Source organism: Petaurus breviceps, unplaced genomic scaffold (genome assembly GCF_028583685.1).
Source record: "Petaurus breviceps papuanus isolate PSGF00001 unplaced genomic scaffold, PetGlider_PUasm1.0 90644, whole genome shotgun sequence".
Taxonomy (NCBI): domain Eukaryota; kingdom Metazoa; phylum Chordata; class Mammalia; order Diprotodontia; family Petauridae; genus Petaurus; species Petaurus breviceps.
Window position 1 is genome coordinate 9,021,002 of NW_027187298.1, and position 17,317 is coordinate 9,038,318.

Genomic DNA, 17,317 nt, shown 5'->3' on the forward strand with positions numbered 1-17,317 from the left:
ATATTACTGGATTTTGACACCGTTAAGTCTTCTATACATTTGTATGTGTAGTCAGTGTATATGTGATCCTTCCTTTTTATACTCTGCATGACATTTGTAAGTCCTCCCATATTTCTTTCTGTCTTTCTTATTGTTTAGTTACTCTTGTTAGAGTCATTGTTCTAATGATTTCCAAGTTATCCTTGAGGTTGGTAATTTGAGGGGGGTCTCAGTGCTTAGCACTTATTAACTAAAAGTGGCTTTACTTCAACTTTAATTCTACTTTTTTAATGGGGAGAGAGACCCCAAGTTTATTTCAGAATGTTTTATTTTCATTTTAATGCCTGTGTTCCTTGCTATGGTAGTTGAGCCATTTGTTTTGTATGTGTAAGGGTTTGATTGATTTACTCAATTAAGTCACCATCCCCTATTTAAAGTAATAAGATACCTTGATATCTTAATGAGGTAAGAATAAGTATCAATCAATCAGGCCTTGGTCTAAGTGTGAAAAATACTTGGAACTGGAGTAAGGTTGGTTGTGCTGGAAGAGTGTTTGGATAGGTTAAGGAAACTTGGTTACCCTCTAGGCAGCTAGGTGATATTATTGTTAATACTATTACATTTTAGCATTACTATATAAACACACAAACATACATTTATAAGTATATAAATAGCAAATGTATAAATAAATATATAACAGGTCATACAATATTTTTCATATTGCTGGCAATGATGAGGAGGAAGAAGAAGAGGAGGAGGATGGGTCATCCATAAATTATAAAACTAGTTTGCAGCTAGATAGAGCACTGACCCTGGAGCCAGGAAGACCCGAATTCAAATCTAACCTCAGACTCTTAATAGCTGTGTGATCCTGAACAAATCATTTCAGATCTGTCTGCCTCAGTTTCCTAAACTATAACAGGAGGATAATAATATCACCTACCTCTCAGGGTTATTGTAAGGATCAAATGAGATAATATTTGCAAAGGCCTTAGTACAGTGCCTGACACACGGTTAAGTTCTTGCCTGCCTTCTTTCCTAGTTTAGACCTAGAGTCTTTCTAGCAGTTGGAGTAAATGTGGAGTTCCAATAAAATGCCTGAGGAGAAATTGCTAGTGTTAGGATAAGTAGAGGCCTCTAGTTCAGTCTTGGCCTAGACCTCTTCTTTCCATCCTCCCCCTAACCTTTGGCTAGAGAAGATCCTTGTGATCTTCAAAGGCTCTGAACGATCTGGACTTCCACCTTTCCATTAATGTCCTAGCAGCACCTCCAGATTAGCTGACAGAAGGTTTCCTTTAGGACCAAGGACAGACCAAACTACCTCATGCCTAAGGAGAACTTGCCAAGCACCCCACAAAGGGAACAAAAGTACTTACAGCAACCAGCTATGAGTTACCTCTTTGTTACATGTGTTCTCTAATTTGAGCCTACATTGGAACCTCTTCCTAACTTCGGTTATAAATGCCTCTAATCTTAAGTGTATGTATGGCACATATCTCCTTTTCTGGGATGTTCTACACTTAGCAGGATTTCAGTATAAGACTGCTCAATGATTTCTAAAAGCAACTCTAAAAAATTTTATTTTTAGCATTCTTTTTTTTTAATTTTGAGTTTCAAATTCTTTCCCTTTCACCTCCTCAGAAGGCAAACAATGTGATATCAGTTATACATGTGAATCATGCAAAACATATTTCCATATTAGCCATATTTCAAAAGAAAGTGAGAAAATTATACTTCACTTTGCACTCTGAAATCATCAGTTCTATCTGGAGATGGATAGCATTGTTTCATCATGAGTCCTTTGGAATTGTCTTGGATCAAAGCAGTCAAGTCTTTCACATTTGATCATCCTTACTACTTTGTTGTTACTGTGCACAGTAAATCTCCTGGTTCTTCTCACTTCCCTTAGGTCTTGCTATGTTTTTCTGAAGCCACCTCCTTGTCATTTCCTACAGCACAATAGTACTCCACCACAACTTTTTCAGCCATTCCCCAGTTCATGAGATCCTCTCAGTTCCAATTCTTTGCTACCACAAAAAGAGCTACTATAAATATTTTTTGTACATATAAGTCCTTTTTCTTTCCTCTCTTTGGGATATAAACCCAGTAGTGCTTTTTCTGGGTCAAAGGGTATGCAGTTTTATATCCCTTTGGGCATAGTTTCAAATTGTTCTCTAGAGTAGTTGGACTAAGTTCACCATTTCACCAGAAGTTCATTAGTGTACCTATTTTTCCCTTGTCTCCTCCAGCTTTTGTCATTACTGATAGATTTGAGGTGGTACCTCAGAGTTGTCTTATTTTACAATTCTCTAATCAATAGTGATATAAGGAATTTTTTCATATGACTACAGATAGCTTTGATTTCTTCATCTGAAAACTTCCTGTTCATATCCTTTGACTGCTTATCAATTGTGGAGTGACTCTTACGTTTTTTGTAAATTTTATTCAATTCTGGACTCAGTATATAATTGAGAAATGAGAGAAACTTGCTGTAAAATTTTTTTATATTACTTCATTGTCTATGGTACCTTTTAGCAAAATGTGGTTTCCCTTATAATCTCTTTTAATTAGGTCTATTTTTACTTCTGCTTTGTCTGAGATAGTGATTGCTACCCTTGCCTTATTTTAATTTAGCTGAAGCATGTTGGATTCTGCTCCAGCCTTTTATTTTTACTTTGTGTGTGCCTTTCTCCTTTAAGTGTGACTCTAGTAAACAAAATGTTGTTGGATTCTGATTTCCAATCCATTCTGCTATATGCTTATCTTTCGTGGGTGAGCTCATCCCATTCAAATGAACAGTTATGATTACCAACTGTATATTTCCCTCTCACACATTATCTTCTGTTTCTTCCTCACTGTTCTTTTATCTTGACCTTCCTCAAAAGTCTATTTTGCTTCTAACCACTGCCTTCCTTAATGTACCTCTTCCTTTATCATTCCTCTTCCCCTTTCTAATCCTTTTCCCCTCCTATTTCCCTATTGGGTAAGTTACTTTTCTATACACAATTGACTGTGTGTGTATATATATTCTTCCCTCTTTGAACCAGTTTTGATGAGAGAGAGAGGTTCAAGTATTGCCTACCACCCCACCCCACCTGTTTTCCCTTCCATTGTAAAACTCTTCCTTGTGTACCCTTTAAGTGTGATGATGTTCCCCATTCTGCCTCTCCCTTCCCCCTTGTCCTAAAGCATTCCTCTTTCTCACCCCCCCCCTTTGTTTTAACTCATTCCAACATAATCAACACTCCCCCCGTGTCCTCTATGTAAACTCCTTTTAACTGCCCTACTAAATGATAAAGTTCATAGGAATTCAATGAATCATTTTCCCATATAGGAATGTAAATAGTTAACTTTATTGAGTTTCTTATGATTACTCTTTTATCTTTACCTTTTTATGCTTTTCTTGAGTCTGGTATTTACATGTCAGATTTTCTATTAATTTCTGGTTTTTGCATCAGGAATGCCTGGAAGTTCTCTATTTTGTTAAATTTCTATTTCCCCCCTTGAAGGCTTATACTCAGTTTTGCTGGGTAGATGATTCTTGGTTGTAATCCTAGCTCCTTTTCCATCCAGAATATCATGCTAAGCTCTCACTGCTTTAAAGTGGAAGCCACTAAATCTTGTGTTATCCTGACTGGCTCCATGATATTTGAATTGTTTCTTTCTGGCTGCTTAAGTTTCTCCTTGATCTAGGAGCTCTGGAATTTGGCTGTAATATTCCTGAGAGTTTTCATTTTGGGATCTCTTTTAGGAGGGGATTGGTGGATTCTTTCAGTTTCTATTTTACCCTCTGGTTCTAGGATATCAAGATAGTTTTCCTTGAGAATTTCTTGAAATATAATGTTGTAGGTTCATTTTTTGATCCTGGCTTTCAGGTGGTCTAATAACTCTTTTTAAAATTATCTCTTGATCTATTTCCTATAGTGGTTATTTTTCCAGTGAGATATTTTACATTTTCTTCTTTTTTCAATCTTTTTACTTTGTTTTATTGTTTCTTGATGGAGTCATTAATTTCCACTTGACCAATTCTAATTTTTAAGGAATTATTTTGTACCTCTTTTTCTATGTCATCTATTCTGCTTTTTAAGGAGCTCTTTTTTTCATTGAATTTTCATACCTCTTTTACCATTGTTTTTTAAAGTGTTGTTTTCTTTTTTTGTGACTCTTTTACCAAGCTGTTATTTCTTTTTTCACAATTTTCTTGCATCACTCTCATTTCTTTTCCCAATTTTTCCTCTGCTTCTTAGCTTTTTTTTTTTTAAACTCTTCCAGGAATTCTTGGTGGACTTGGGTCTGATTAGGATTTTTCTTTTTGGGCTTTTTGTTGAGGGTAGCAGAATAGTTATTTTCACGTTATTGTCTTCTTCTGAGTTTTTCACGTTATTGTCTTCTTCTGAGTTTATGTCTTGGTCTTCCTGTTGCTGTAGTAGCTTTTTATGGTCAAAAAATTTTTTTGTTTATTCATTTTCCTAGTCTATACTATAGTCTCGGTGGGAGAAGCTTTTGGTCGTAATTGGTGGTATACCCTTGATATCTTCTGTTATCCATGAAATGTGCCCCCAATGAGCCTCTAATATATTTTTGTTATCTAGGGCAATGTTGTTGGGCTTCGAAATCACCATGGCCAGTAAAATTCTACTTTTAATTTTTTGGAGGGGGGAGGGCAGGGCAATTGGGGTTAAGTAACTTGCCCAAGGTCACATGGCTAGTAAGTGTTAAGTGTCTGAGGTCGGATTTGAACTCAGGTCCTCCTGACTCCAGGGCTGGTGCCCTATTCACTGTGCCACCTAGCTGCCCAAATTCTACTTTTTAAGTAATGTAGATAATCACTTCCCAAAGGGTATATAGCTAGGGTACCTGACATTAGCCTCTTGGTTTCTGCTTTCCTTTATTTTTGTATTCTCATTGGCAGTTTCTCTCCTTCCACAGTGGGTTTATCTGTCTGAAACTCTGTTTATCATCTATACCCATTGACAGTATTTTTGTGTCATCATTCTTTTAGTTTTTTTTTAATGTGGTTGGAGATAGTGGTATAGATGGAAATATGGCTAGACAGAGAATTAGCCATTAATGCTATATCTAAGCAAATTCAAATATATGTCACAGAGTAGGAAGAGGCTTATAAACGCTGAATGTACAAGGTAGAGTAAAACCAAGATAGTTCTCTTCATACCCAGGTTCAAAATGATATTGAAGGTGTTGTATTTTTATTTTTATTAAACTCTTTTGGAAATGGTTTTCTAATAGAATCAGTATAGCATTGTCATTCTTACCCATCTAAATCTAACTCTGGGATGCCCTTATTGCCAGTCTCCTGGGAATGTATTTTGAAAGAATAAAGGTTCACATGGTGATTGTGCCTATTGATGTTGCCTCTTCCAACTTTTTCAAGAAAACTATTCTTAAAAGGATCTAAGATTTTGTTTTAAACAACTGATATACTTGGAAGGAAGGTCACATTCAGCTTGCTGGGATGTTGTGAGAACCAAACAAGGTAATAATCGCAAAGTACTTAGCGTAGTGCCTGGCATATAGTAAGCATTATGTAAATGTTAGCTATTGTTAATATTATTATTAGTCTAAAGAACTTGTCATTAGTCTAGAGGATGAATGTTTGAAATATAGAAAGTTGCCAAGTTTCTTATCTAAACTTTATGTCTTCCCTAGTGTCTAGCTCAGTGCTCAGTACATAGCAGATACTTAATAGATGTTTGAGGAAAGGAGGTAATTAGTTCCTGCTTAGATTGTCAAGAAGGTGTTAATGAAAAAATGGGCTGTAATTTTTAATTGCTGAGGAGAAAGTGGAGCGGTGATGGGAAGTGTCCCTTGGTGGGGGATAGGTAGACAACCATCTGCTCGCTCCTCACTGTTTTTATTGTGCAGTCTGGCTGACATAGTGACAAAATCAAATTGGGTACCAGCCTCTTCCCTTCAAGAAGATACAGACGTATGAGTAAAATGAATGAAACTGTTCTTCTGTATTTAGTTGCTCTCCAGTGTTATTCAGCCTGAGTGAGTGGGTCAAAAAGATAAACACGCCCAAATTAAGTGGCTTAGTGTTAATAAATAGATGTTTACTTAGTGGTGTGAAAAGTCTAGAGAACTAAGTTCCATTAGCAGCTCTGGCACTAATTAGCTGTATGACTTACCTTCTCTGGATGTTATCTTCCTTTTCTACAAAAGGAGAATGTTGGATTATATGTTTGTGAAGGGTCCTTGAATCTCTGAGGTTTTGAGAAATACCAGTGGGTCAAAGATATGGTAGCAACAATCTGCCTTGTTTGTATATGACATGAAGAAACCTAAAGTTCAGATTAGACACTTAACTAGCTGTGTGATCCTAGGCAAGTCACTTAACTTCTGCCTTAGTTTTCTTATCTGTAAAATTAGGATTATAGCACCTACCTCCCACGGTTATTGTGATAATTAAATGAGATAATACTTGTAAAGGACTATATAAAGTGCTGGCTATTATTAGTTATTTTATGATCAGTAATAGATTGGCAACTTTTTAGAACAAAGATCAACTGAATTGGATACAAGAATAAAAATGAGACAATAGATATGGCACAGTTAAAATAGTTCTAGCTTAATACATTTAAACAAGTTGCTGATGCTGAAAAATTGGGAAATGGATAAAAGATAATATATAAATTACCACTATTTCCTTAGGAAGATTAATAAATGAAAATCAGTTGTTACAGTAAAGAAGCCAAAAACAAAAAACCCACAACAAGCCCTATAAACAAACCATCAAGGACACAAATACTTCTTCTTCTTGGCAGCAAAATGATATGCTAGTTAAGGCTAATACTGATTTGGAATATAAACTTGCTTATAAAATCTTTCAGAATAATATATCACCTTAACAATATCACCTCAGTAGTGAGAAGTGGAAAGAAAAACAAGCCTAAAGAAATCTTGGCAAGAGACACAACTTAATCACCAAGGACAACTAGGAAGGAGGGAGGGAGAAGGAAAGAAGAGAGAGAGGAAGGAAAGAAGGAAGAAAGAAAAAAACCAAGCATTTGATTAAGTTCTTACTGCATACCAAGGTACTGTGCAGATCCAATTACAGTCATATGATTGACCAAAAATTATAGAAAATATATAATCTCATTTTGCTTACTGTTGACTATGAAAAGCTTTCCTCCAACAGTGAATGCTTTGCATGTATCTATAAAAATTATACCAGATTGTTTGAAACATGCAGTAAGTTAACTTTGATCCTCTTTTTATTAATTTCAGGTGCACCATAAAACAGGGGGAACACATAAAATGTTTGTCACTGTCATGGAGAATAAAGTATCTTATTAAGGCCTTATACAGTTACTCAGTGGTAGATTGTAGATTCAAAACCAGATCTTTCACTCAAAATCTAGTGGTAATTCTACTACATCACAGCTTACTCTCCATGATTTGACTCATGCCATATCCTGAACTGAAAATACCTTCTGGTTCCTTTTATAGTGATCTCTACCCTTTTATCATTGCTCAGAAGCTCACAGGTATCTGGAGGCTACCTACTATTCTCCCCTCCCCCCTCCCCCTTAGTATTTTCTATCATGAGTCTTTTGGAGTTGTCTTAGATCCTTACATTGCTGAGAGGAGTTAATTATATCAAAGCTAGTCATTGCACAATGTGGCTGTTACTGTGTACAGTGTTCTCCTTGTTCTGCTTACTTCACTCAGCATCAGTTCCTGTACGTTTTTCCAGGTTTTCCTGAAGTCCACCTGCCCATCATTATAGCATAGTAGTATTCCATTACATTCATATGCCACTCTACTTTCTTCTTTAGTCCAATCTCTGATGAAGAGGAGGCCCTTTTCTTCACCAAGACTAACCCCCTCTACACGTACCCTTGGTCATTTCTATCCCTATCTTCTGGCTCATTTCTTGATATTTATAAACATGGACCACCATCCCATCCTTAAAAATAACAACAACCAAGCCAAACCTTCACTTGACCCTACCACCCTCTTTTCTTTTTCACCTCCATTTCACAGTCAAACTCCCAGAAAAAGCTGTCTATACATGTCTTCTAGCCTTCTAGTTTCCAACCTTATGGCTCAACCGGGACTGCTGTCTCCAAAGGAATGGGGCTGGGAGGGAGAAATAGAGATGGAGTCAGAGACTGAAGACTAACTAATTCAATATCTCTTTATCCACTGGTTCCTTCTCTTCTGCCATCACACGTGCCCAAATCTCTCCAATCTGTCTTTCTTCTCACCTCCGCTCCCACAAAAACCCACCTTTCACTTGACTCTATTATCCCCTTAAGTAAATTCTTATCTTTCTTTTCCCTTTTATAGCCAAACTACTAGAAAAAAGATTAACCTATGTTTTCTCACTTCTGAACCCAATGTAATATGGTTTCTATTCCCTTTACAAAAACTTCTCAGTAAAGTCACCAATGATGTCTTTAATACAGAATCTAATGACCTTTCTCACACAACATCCTTCTAAACTTGCAACCTTTGACACCTTCAGATGTGTGGAAACCTCCACCTTCTGGTTCTTTGAGTTTCATTTAAGTACAATTTCTATATGTTAGCAGAATGAAGTTACTACTATTTCAACCTTCCATATTGATTAATTATCCCAGTGTCCCCTGTTGAAGTTTGGTCTTAATTAGATATAAATCTGCATTGTACAGAAGGAAGATGGCTAGTTGCTTTTTCCACCTGCTATATTTTAATTAAAAATTATCTTTATAGGTAGCTTCTCACCTTTAACTCAGTATTTCTGCTTAACAAAGAACAGGAAAATAACATCTGTTGTTTCTTAGCCAGTAGGTGTATTCATACCTACATTAGAGGCTAACACTCTTTTCTTCACTTTTGAACTTAGTAAAATTAGATTATTTCTCATGCCTATTTTTACATACATGCTATTTTACATATGCCTATTTTTGTATAGTATATGGTTGTGGGGGCTGTTTCCAAGTATAGAAGTATAATGTGGGAGGAAATTTTTGAGTTAGCTTAAGTTGTACAGAGTTTTCTGTCTTGTCAGGAGAGAAATAACTTTGTCATACTGGGGTGTCTCCCCTCACCCCAATTTTTTTTTACCTGAAATTTTCTGAATGGATGCATCTGCCTAAATTTTGGTTCCAGGGTCTGGAGAGTTAAAGCCTGACTCAGAATTATAGAATTTAAGAACTAGAAAAAAATTTTAGACCTTTCAGGCCATAGGTTCTTAACCTTAATGACTCCTTTGTCAATTTGGTAAATCCTATGGAACCCTTTTCAGAGTAATGTCTCTAAATGCAAGAAATAAAGAGGATCACAAAGGATGCCAGTTGTTTGGAAATATTTCTAAAAATTATTTTATTTTTATTATCTTTTTGAAACTAGGTCTTCCTGTCTCACCCAGACTGGAAATGCAGTGGCCATTTATGGATTCATCCCATCTGCTGATAATTATGGGAGCTTTTACATGCTCTGTTTCTAACATGGGCTGGTTCACCTCTCCTCAGGCAGCCCGATGGCCCCCGCTATTCAAGGTTCATTAGATTGGTGCCAGTCTTATTGTAGATGTCTAATTGGTTTTAGCTCTACTGTAGCTTAGAGCTCTTTTTCTCAAATGATCATCCAGCCTCAGTTTCCCCAGTAGCAGGGATGACAGGCATGATCCACCATGCCTGGACAAAATGTTTAAAAAAAAAAAAGTGAATTGACCCAGATTGAGAACCCCTAGGGAAACTGAGGCTCAGTGATTACCTGCTTGAGGTTGTACAGCTGGGTAGATAAACCTAGCTCTAGAATCCAGATCTCATTTCTAAATTTAGATTCTTGTCTCCTTTCCTATGTTGGAAATTGTCCCAGAGGAGTAGTGTTGTATCTTGTCTTCTAAAGTGGATCAGAGAAATCCAGTGAAGTGGGGTGTGGGAAAAGGGATTCCAAGATGTCAGTGACCTAATTAGAATTTGGATTATAACCATATATTTTCCTTATTTCAGGCTTTAGATGTGGACCGTACAGTTCTTTACAAAATGAAGAAATCAGTGAAAGCAATAAACATCTCTGGACTGGGTGAGTACCTGTTGGGATAATTGGTGGCACGGTTGATGGCCGAATTAGCTCTTCTTCTGTATATCTGAATAAGAGGGAAGTATGATGATTCTTTTTCTTGTAGAATCTAGGTACTGCATTTTAATGAAAACAGACATGAAGAAAAAAAATCTAGTTTTGGTACTCCAGCCACATTTATTCTCCTTGTTTCTTGTCTTTCTTCTTGTTGTATCTTGTCCTCTAACATACTTGTACCCTTCAGTGTCTTTTCCTAGTAACTTCTCACCCAAACTGACCTACACCATGTCATATTCATCTTTGCCTTTCTGGCTTGGCTAGCACCATTCCCCAACCTTGGATTTGTAGATTCAAACTGCTGAAATTAGAAGGAATCATTGAGGTCATCTACTGTAACCTTGCACTTATTGCAGCAGACACCTATAATATCTCTGACAATTTTTATCCAGCACCTACTTGAATACTTCCCCTAATGGAGTTTTAAATCTTTTAAAAAAAAGATTGATTTTTAGTTTTTAGCATTCATTTTTATAAGATTTTTGAGTTCTAAATCCCCACTGGTGGGGAGCAGAGCCAAGATGGCAGAGTAAAAGCAGGAACTTGCAAGAAAAAATTAAAACAATAATTAGGAATTATTTTGTCAAATTATATGCACATAAGTTTGACAATCTTAGTGAAATAGATGAATATTTACAAAAATATAAGCTGCCCAGATTAACTGACGAGGAAGTAAATTACTTAAATAACCCCATCTCAGAAAAAGAAATTGAATGAGCCATCAGTGAACTCTCTAAGAAAAAATCTCCAGGGCCAGATGGATTTACTAGCGAATTCTATCAAACATTTAAAGAGGCTGGCGGTGAGCAGGGGGCAGGGCCAGGCTCTAGGCGGCAGCATCTGGCATGGGGTGCCTTAGATGCCCAACGGCTTAGGCAGTGAAAGCGCCTGCCAGGTCAGACGGGAGTGCCTGAGCTGCAGCCCAGTGCCCCTGAGGCGCGGTAACCATGTGTGACCACAAGGCCATGATCAAAAATGTGGACATGTTGGAGGACATGCAGCAGGACTCCGTGGAGTGTGCCACCCAGGCCCTAGAGAAAGACAAGAAGGAGTTTGACAAGAAGTATAACCCCACCTGGCACTGCATCGTGAGGAGGAACTTCGGCAGCTACATGATGCCCGAGACAAAGCACTTCATCTACTTCTACCTGGGCCAGGTCTCCATTCTCCTGTTCAAGTCTGGTTAGAGCATGACCTGTGCCTCCTGCTCCGAGAGCCATCCAGATCACAAGGACTGCAGCCTAAATTCCAAATACAAGAGACTGAACTATCTTCAGCCTTGCCATGGGAACACCTTGAGCTTAAATTCTTTATTGTGTTCATCAAAAGCCCCCAAGAAAAATATGAACTGATCAGAGGCCATGGAGGAGCTCAAGAAGCATTTTGAAAATCAAATAAGAGAAGTAGAGGAAAAATTGGGAAGAGAAATGAGAATGATGAAAGAACATCATGAAAAGTGAGTCAATAGACTGCTAAAGGAGACCCAAAAATACACTGAAGAAAATAACACCTTAAAAAACAGACTAACTCGAATGGAAAAAAAGGCCCAAAAAGCCAATGAGGAGAAGAATGCCTTAAAAAGCTGAATTGTCCAGATGGAGAAGGAATTTCACAAACTCACTGAAGAGAATAATTCCTTAAAAATTAGATTGGAGCAAATGAAAGCTAATGAAATTATGAGAAATTGTGATGTTATAAAACAGATCCAAACAATTGAAAAAATAGAAGGTAACATGAAATATCTCATTGGAAAAACCACTGACCTGGAAAATAGATCCAGGAGACATAATTTAAAAATTATTGGACTACCTGAAAGCCATGATCAAAAAAAGAGCCTAGACATCATCTTTCAAGAAATTATCATGCAAAATTGCCCTGATATTCTAAAACCAGAGGGCAAAATAAAAAATTGAAAGAGTTCATTGATCGCCTCTTGAAAAAAGATCCCCAAAAGAAAACTCCTAGGTATATTATAGCCAAATTCCAGAGTTCCCAGGTCAAGGAGAAGATGTTACAAGCTGTCAGGAAAAACAATTTGAGTATTGTGGAAACGCAATCAGGATAACACAAGCTCTGGCAGTTTCTACTTAAGGGGTCAAAGGACTTGGAATGTGATATTTCAGAGGTCAAAGGAGCTGAGATTAAAACCAAGAATCACCTACCCAGCAAAACTGAGTATCATGTTTCAGGGGAAAAATGAATATATAATGAAGTAGAGGACTTCCAAGCATTCTTGATGAAAAAAGACCAGAGCTGAACAGAAAATTTCACTTTCAAATTTAAGAAACAAGAGAAGATGAGAAGGTAAACAGGAATAAACAAATCATAAGGAACTTATTAAAGTTGAATTATTTACATTCTTTAATGGAAAAACGATAATTGTAACTCATGAGACTTTTCTCAGTATGAGGATAGTTGAAGGGAATATATATATATGTATGTATAGGAGGGTGTAAGAAGTGTGTATATATGTGTGTGTATATGTGTGTACATATATACATAGACGGAGGGTACAGGATGAATTAAATATGAAGGGATGATATCTAAAAAATAAAATTAAAAGGTGAGAGGAATATATTGGGAGGAGAAAGGAAGAGATAGAATAGGGTAAATTATCTCATATGAAAGAGGCAAGAGAAAACTGTTGCAATGGAGGGGAAGATCAGGAAGGTAAAAAGGAATGAGTCAACCTTACTCTCATTGGTTGCTTTAAGGAGAGGATAACATACACACTCAATTGGGTATTTTCCCCTCCAGGAAAGTAGCGGGGAAGAGGATAAGAGAAAGGATGTTAGAAGGAAGGGCAGATTGGTGGAGAGGGTAGTTAGAAGCAAACACTTTTGAAAAGGGACCGGGGTCAAAGGAGAAAATAGAATAAATGGGGGGAGGTGGGATAGGATGGAGGGAAATATAGTTAATCTTTCACAATATAAATATTATGGAAATGTTTTGCGTAACTACACATATATAACCTATACTGAATTGCTTGTCTTACCAGTGGGGTTGGGTGAGGAGGGAAGAAGGGAAAGAATCTGGAAATCGAAGTTTTAAAAACAAATGTTAAAAAAATTGTTCTTTACATGCAGCTGGGAAATAAGATATACAGGCAATGGAATATAGAAATCTTTCTTGCCCTGCAAGAAAGTTGGGGGCAGGATGGGGGAGGATATAAGAGAGAACAGATTGGGGGAAGGGGTATTCAGTAGGCTTTCTATTTTGGGGTGGGGGTAGGGGAGAGATGGAGAGAAAATTTGTAATTGAAAATCTTGTGGAAATGAATGTTGAAAACTGAAAAAATAAATTTAAACTTAAAAAAAAAATGCCCATTTCCACACCCCTCCACCCCTGAATACTTACTATTCAGCAAAACAGCCAGGTTTATTTTTGGACAATTCCAGACATGCAGAATTGCTGTATAGTTAAATCAGCAATGAGTGCTATCAGTTGGGGGTGGGGGAGTAAAAGGGAAAATGGAGCATTGATATTAATCTGGGGTGACTTTCTGAAGTAGACAGAATTTGTGCTGGGGATTGAAGGATGAATGGAATTTGGACTAGTGACAGGAGAGGTGGATGCCTAGGAAATTTGCATACCTATACTTGCCCCAGTTATTGTCACTTGCCCTTTTGTCACAGTGAACAAGTGTACATTCATTATTACTCTTGGAGGCATACTTAGCTCGAAAATTTTAATTTTAACTCTGTCACTTGAAATCATGGAATTTTAGAGTTAAAAGGAACCTTAGAGAAAGTCTTGTTTAATACCTCATTTTACAGAGAGACAGCTGAGATTCGGAAAGGAGACATGCCATGTTTAATATTCCATAACTGGTCAGTGCCAGAGCCTAGATAAACCAGAATTCAGATCTCCTGTCACTTTTGGTCCATTGTTTCACTTGCTGTGCTAAATATGCAAATAATTGCTGATTCAATAATTATTGATAGTTTTAAAAAATAATTATACTTTATAGCATTGTTTGTTTTTGTATTTGTTGAATCATTCTGCTAGACTGTAAGGTTCATAGAGCAGGGGCTATTATCGCAATGACCCTTCCGTCTTTCTCTGATGCATAGTGCATTTGTTATAGTTACTTACTTGGTAGTTGATTGACTTATGAATGATGGCTTGTCCACAAGGCCAGAAAAATTTCTCTGATGCCCTTAAGTCAATAAGCATTTATTTATTTAGAATAAGTGAATAACTGTTTGACTTTTAAAAGAGATAGAATACTGAATTTTGCTGGCAAACAAAACGTTTCAAAAATTGTTTTGATACTTGAATGTTTCCATATGTGCTTTAATATGATGTCTTGGGGCTATGAGGTTGGGATAGTTTTAGAGGATCATAACTACAAGTAATATTAGAGATCATCTTCACTTTTTATAGAAACAGAAACCAAACACTAAATAGGTGAAGGGACTTGCCTGGAGTCATGCAGGTAATAAAAGGTAGGGTAGGGATTTGAACCCAAGCCTTCTGACTCCAGATCCAGGGCTTTCAGATACGTCATAGAAATAATTTTTGTACTGGCTGTTTCTATGGTTATTTTCATCATAAATAAAAAGGAAACATTTTAGTTACTTGGATAAAAGTTGGCTACGTGACTGCTGTCCCTTGGAGCTCTTGAGAATGGCAAATGTGAATCTCCCAAGGCCCTTTCTGGAAGTCTTATTTTTTAAATAAACAAAGACTCAGATGTCAGAAAGCTCTCCACTGAGATTCTAACACCAACTTTTCAGTCTCCCCTCAGGTTCCAGTATGCCTTCTGTCATCCTTTGTTTAATGGGGCCGTGTTCTTACCTTGTTGCTGACATTCAGTTGTTTTCACCTCATTTGGAGTTTTCTTGGGGAAGATTCCTAGAGTGGTTGCCACTTCCTTCTCCAGCTCATTTTATAGTTGAGGAAACTGAGGCCAACAGGGTTCAGTGACTTGACCAGGGTCACACAGCTAGTAAATGTCAGAGGCCAGATTTGAACTCAGGTCTTCCTAACTCCAGGCCTAGTGCTCTGTCCACCATGCCTAGCTACCCCTGTTCCTACCATAGTATGAAATAATTATTTCTAGTTTTGTAGTTAGACACATTTTGTTTTTATTCAAAAAACAAAAAATTGCCAATCTTAGCAATTTCAGGACTTCAGAAGCACGTCTAGCTCTCTGATTCCTCACACCAGACATTTCTTGAATCCAGTAGGTAGCATATGTTTTGTCTTTTTTATGATTTCCACAATCAAAACTGGTCACGGAGGTCAGGTCTTTGAATAACTTTTGAGTCCTGTTAACACTCTCTTGGTCTATCAGTTTACTTTGATCAGATAATCAAAAACTAAGCATTTATTACGTACCCACTATGTACCAGGTGCTGTGCTGGGGGTACAAAAACAAAGATTGAACACTTAATTTGGTAATTTCCCCACCAATATAGTAAAAGCATAGGATTTTAGACCAATACTTTCACATAATTTTAAGGGTCAGGAAGGCCCAGAAGAGAGAAATGATTTGCCCTAGGTCACAAAGGATTAGGATTACTACTTTATAAGACATATAAGGGGGAAAAAAATGAAACCTGATGATAAAGTAATGACTGGCCACTCCCAAAAAGAGGAGTCCCAAACTGGTGTCTATCCATTATAGGGTATCCCCTTCCATGAGGATCATTTTGAAAAAAAGAGAGAATTCATTTGAATATATAAGTTCTGGTTTAAAAAAAAATCAATCACATTAATTTATAGTTTGATGTATACATAATATGCTACCTTCTTACTTCTACATTTTCTTTTAAGAATAAAATTATACTTGACTTTTTAGGGCCCTCTCTGGCCTTCAATAATCTCTCCATCCAGTCTATTGTTTTATTCAGCAACGAGGAAAGCAAAACTCTCACAGCTTTCCACAGGGTCTTACCCAGTTTGACTCTTTGTCCCCTGAATATAATATGCCAGGTTTTTTTTCCTGCTTCCTTGGGTTTTCCCCATACCATAGGCTCTCTCCAGCCTGGAATTTCTTCTTTACTACTTGTCTAAATCCTATGCATCTTTTAAAATAAACTGGTTAAATATTTAAATTATTAGATTTATTTAAATTGTTTAATATTTGTGCTCAAGTTTGAAACTTCTATGATTATTTTGGTTTTCATTGCTCTCCCTTTGCCCCTTCTTGAACTGCAGCACCTTTTTTTAATCACAAAATTTCATTCTTTTTTAAAAATAAATTTATTTATTTTTCGTTTTCAGCATTCACTTATGTAAGATTTTGAGTTCCAAATTTTCTCCCCATCTCTCCTCTTGCCCCACCCCAGATGGCATGTAATTTCATATAGGCTCTACATATATATTCATATTAAGTCTATTTTCACATTTGTTATGACGTAAAGAAGAATTAGAACCAATGGGAGGAACCACGAGAAAGAAGGAATGAAACAACAAAAGAAAAAGAAAACAAATAGTATGCTTCCATCAGCATTTAGACTCCATAGTTCTTTCTCTGGATGTGCATGGCATTTTCCATCATTGAGTCTTTTTGAGTTGTCTTAGAGCCTTGCATTGCTGAGAATAGCCAAATCTATCAAAGTCAGTCATCACACAAAGACAATTTCATTTTTGATCATTATACTACCTTGTATTGTTGCTTCGCGGTTTCATTTGGTAGTGTTGTCATAAATCTCTGTGGGTGGTGCTATGTTTTTATGCTTATGTCCCTACCCATCATAGGAACAAGTATGTAACAGATTTGCAATATAAACTTAGTGAATAAAATTTGTAAAGTATTATTTCTGTAATATAGAGTTTTAAATTTGCCCTTTCAGTATGGGACAAATTGTTTTTATAACTTTCGACTAAGTTAGGGTCTGTCCTGTCAAGTTTTTGAAAACTTGGAATGTTTTAAAAAACCTCTTTCTCAGTACAACCCAGAATATAGCAAGATGATCCTGCGTTCTTTCATGTGAGAGATGACTTAAAGGAGGGATTTTCAAAAAGATTATTAGAATTTATATATACATGTATATATTTTTTAAAAGACACTTGAGGGAACCAAAAGAATATCAGCATGCCCCATAAACACTTGTAAAAACAGCTATGTTATTTGAATTCTTGTTTCCAAAAAGATGCTAGACATCCCAACCAGATGTATTTTCCAGGGGGGAAATGTCTTGGTGTGTCCCTGTTTGCAGAAACAGCTATTGTAATTCTTGTTGAGAAACAGTTTCTATAATATTTTTCCCACCCCATAATAAGCTGCCATCTGTCCTCC

At 36.8% G+C, this 17,317-nt stretch overlaps 2 protein-coding genes across 3 annotated transcripts in view; both read left to right on the forward strand.

The window, feature by feature from the left end:
* ASAP2 (ArfGAP with SH3 domain, ankyrin repeat and PH domain 2) overlaps window positions 1-17,317 on the forward strand; it is a 258,558-nt gene that overhangs the window by 70,118 nt on the left and 171,123 nt on the right. For both annotated transcript variants that reach the window (XM_069064804.1, XM_069064803.1), the window contains exon 2: window positions 9,942-10,014. In XM_069064804.1, the coding sequence (XP_068920905.1) occupies window positions 9,942-10,014 (73 nt within the window). The remainder of the gene's footprint in view (window positions 1-9,941; window positions 10,015-17,317) is intronic.
* On the forward strand, window positions 10,036-12,641 carry LOC138143548 (dynein light chain 1, cytoplasmic-like). Its single transcript, XM_069064806.1, has one exon. It carries the CDS (start codon window positions 11,016-11,018, stop codon window positions 11,253-11,255), a length of 240 nt encoding a protein of 79 aa, XP_068920907.1. The 5' UTR covers window positions 10,036-11,015; the 3' UTR covers window positions 11,256-12,641.

Excerpts from the sequence above, each read along its gene's own strand:
- LOC138143548 (XM_069064806.1), top strand. The coding sequence starts at position 11,016 with ATGTGTGACCACAAGGCCATGATCAAAAATGTGGACATGTTGGAGGAC.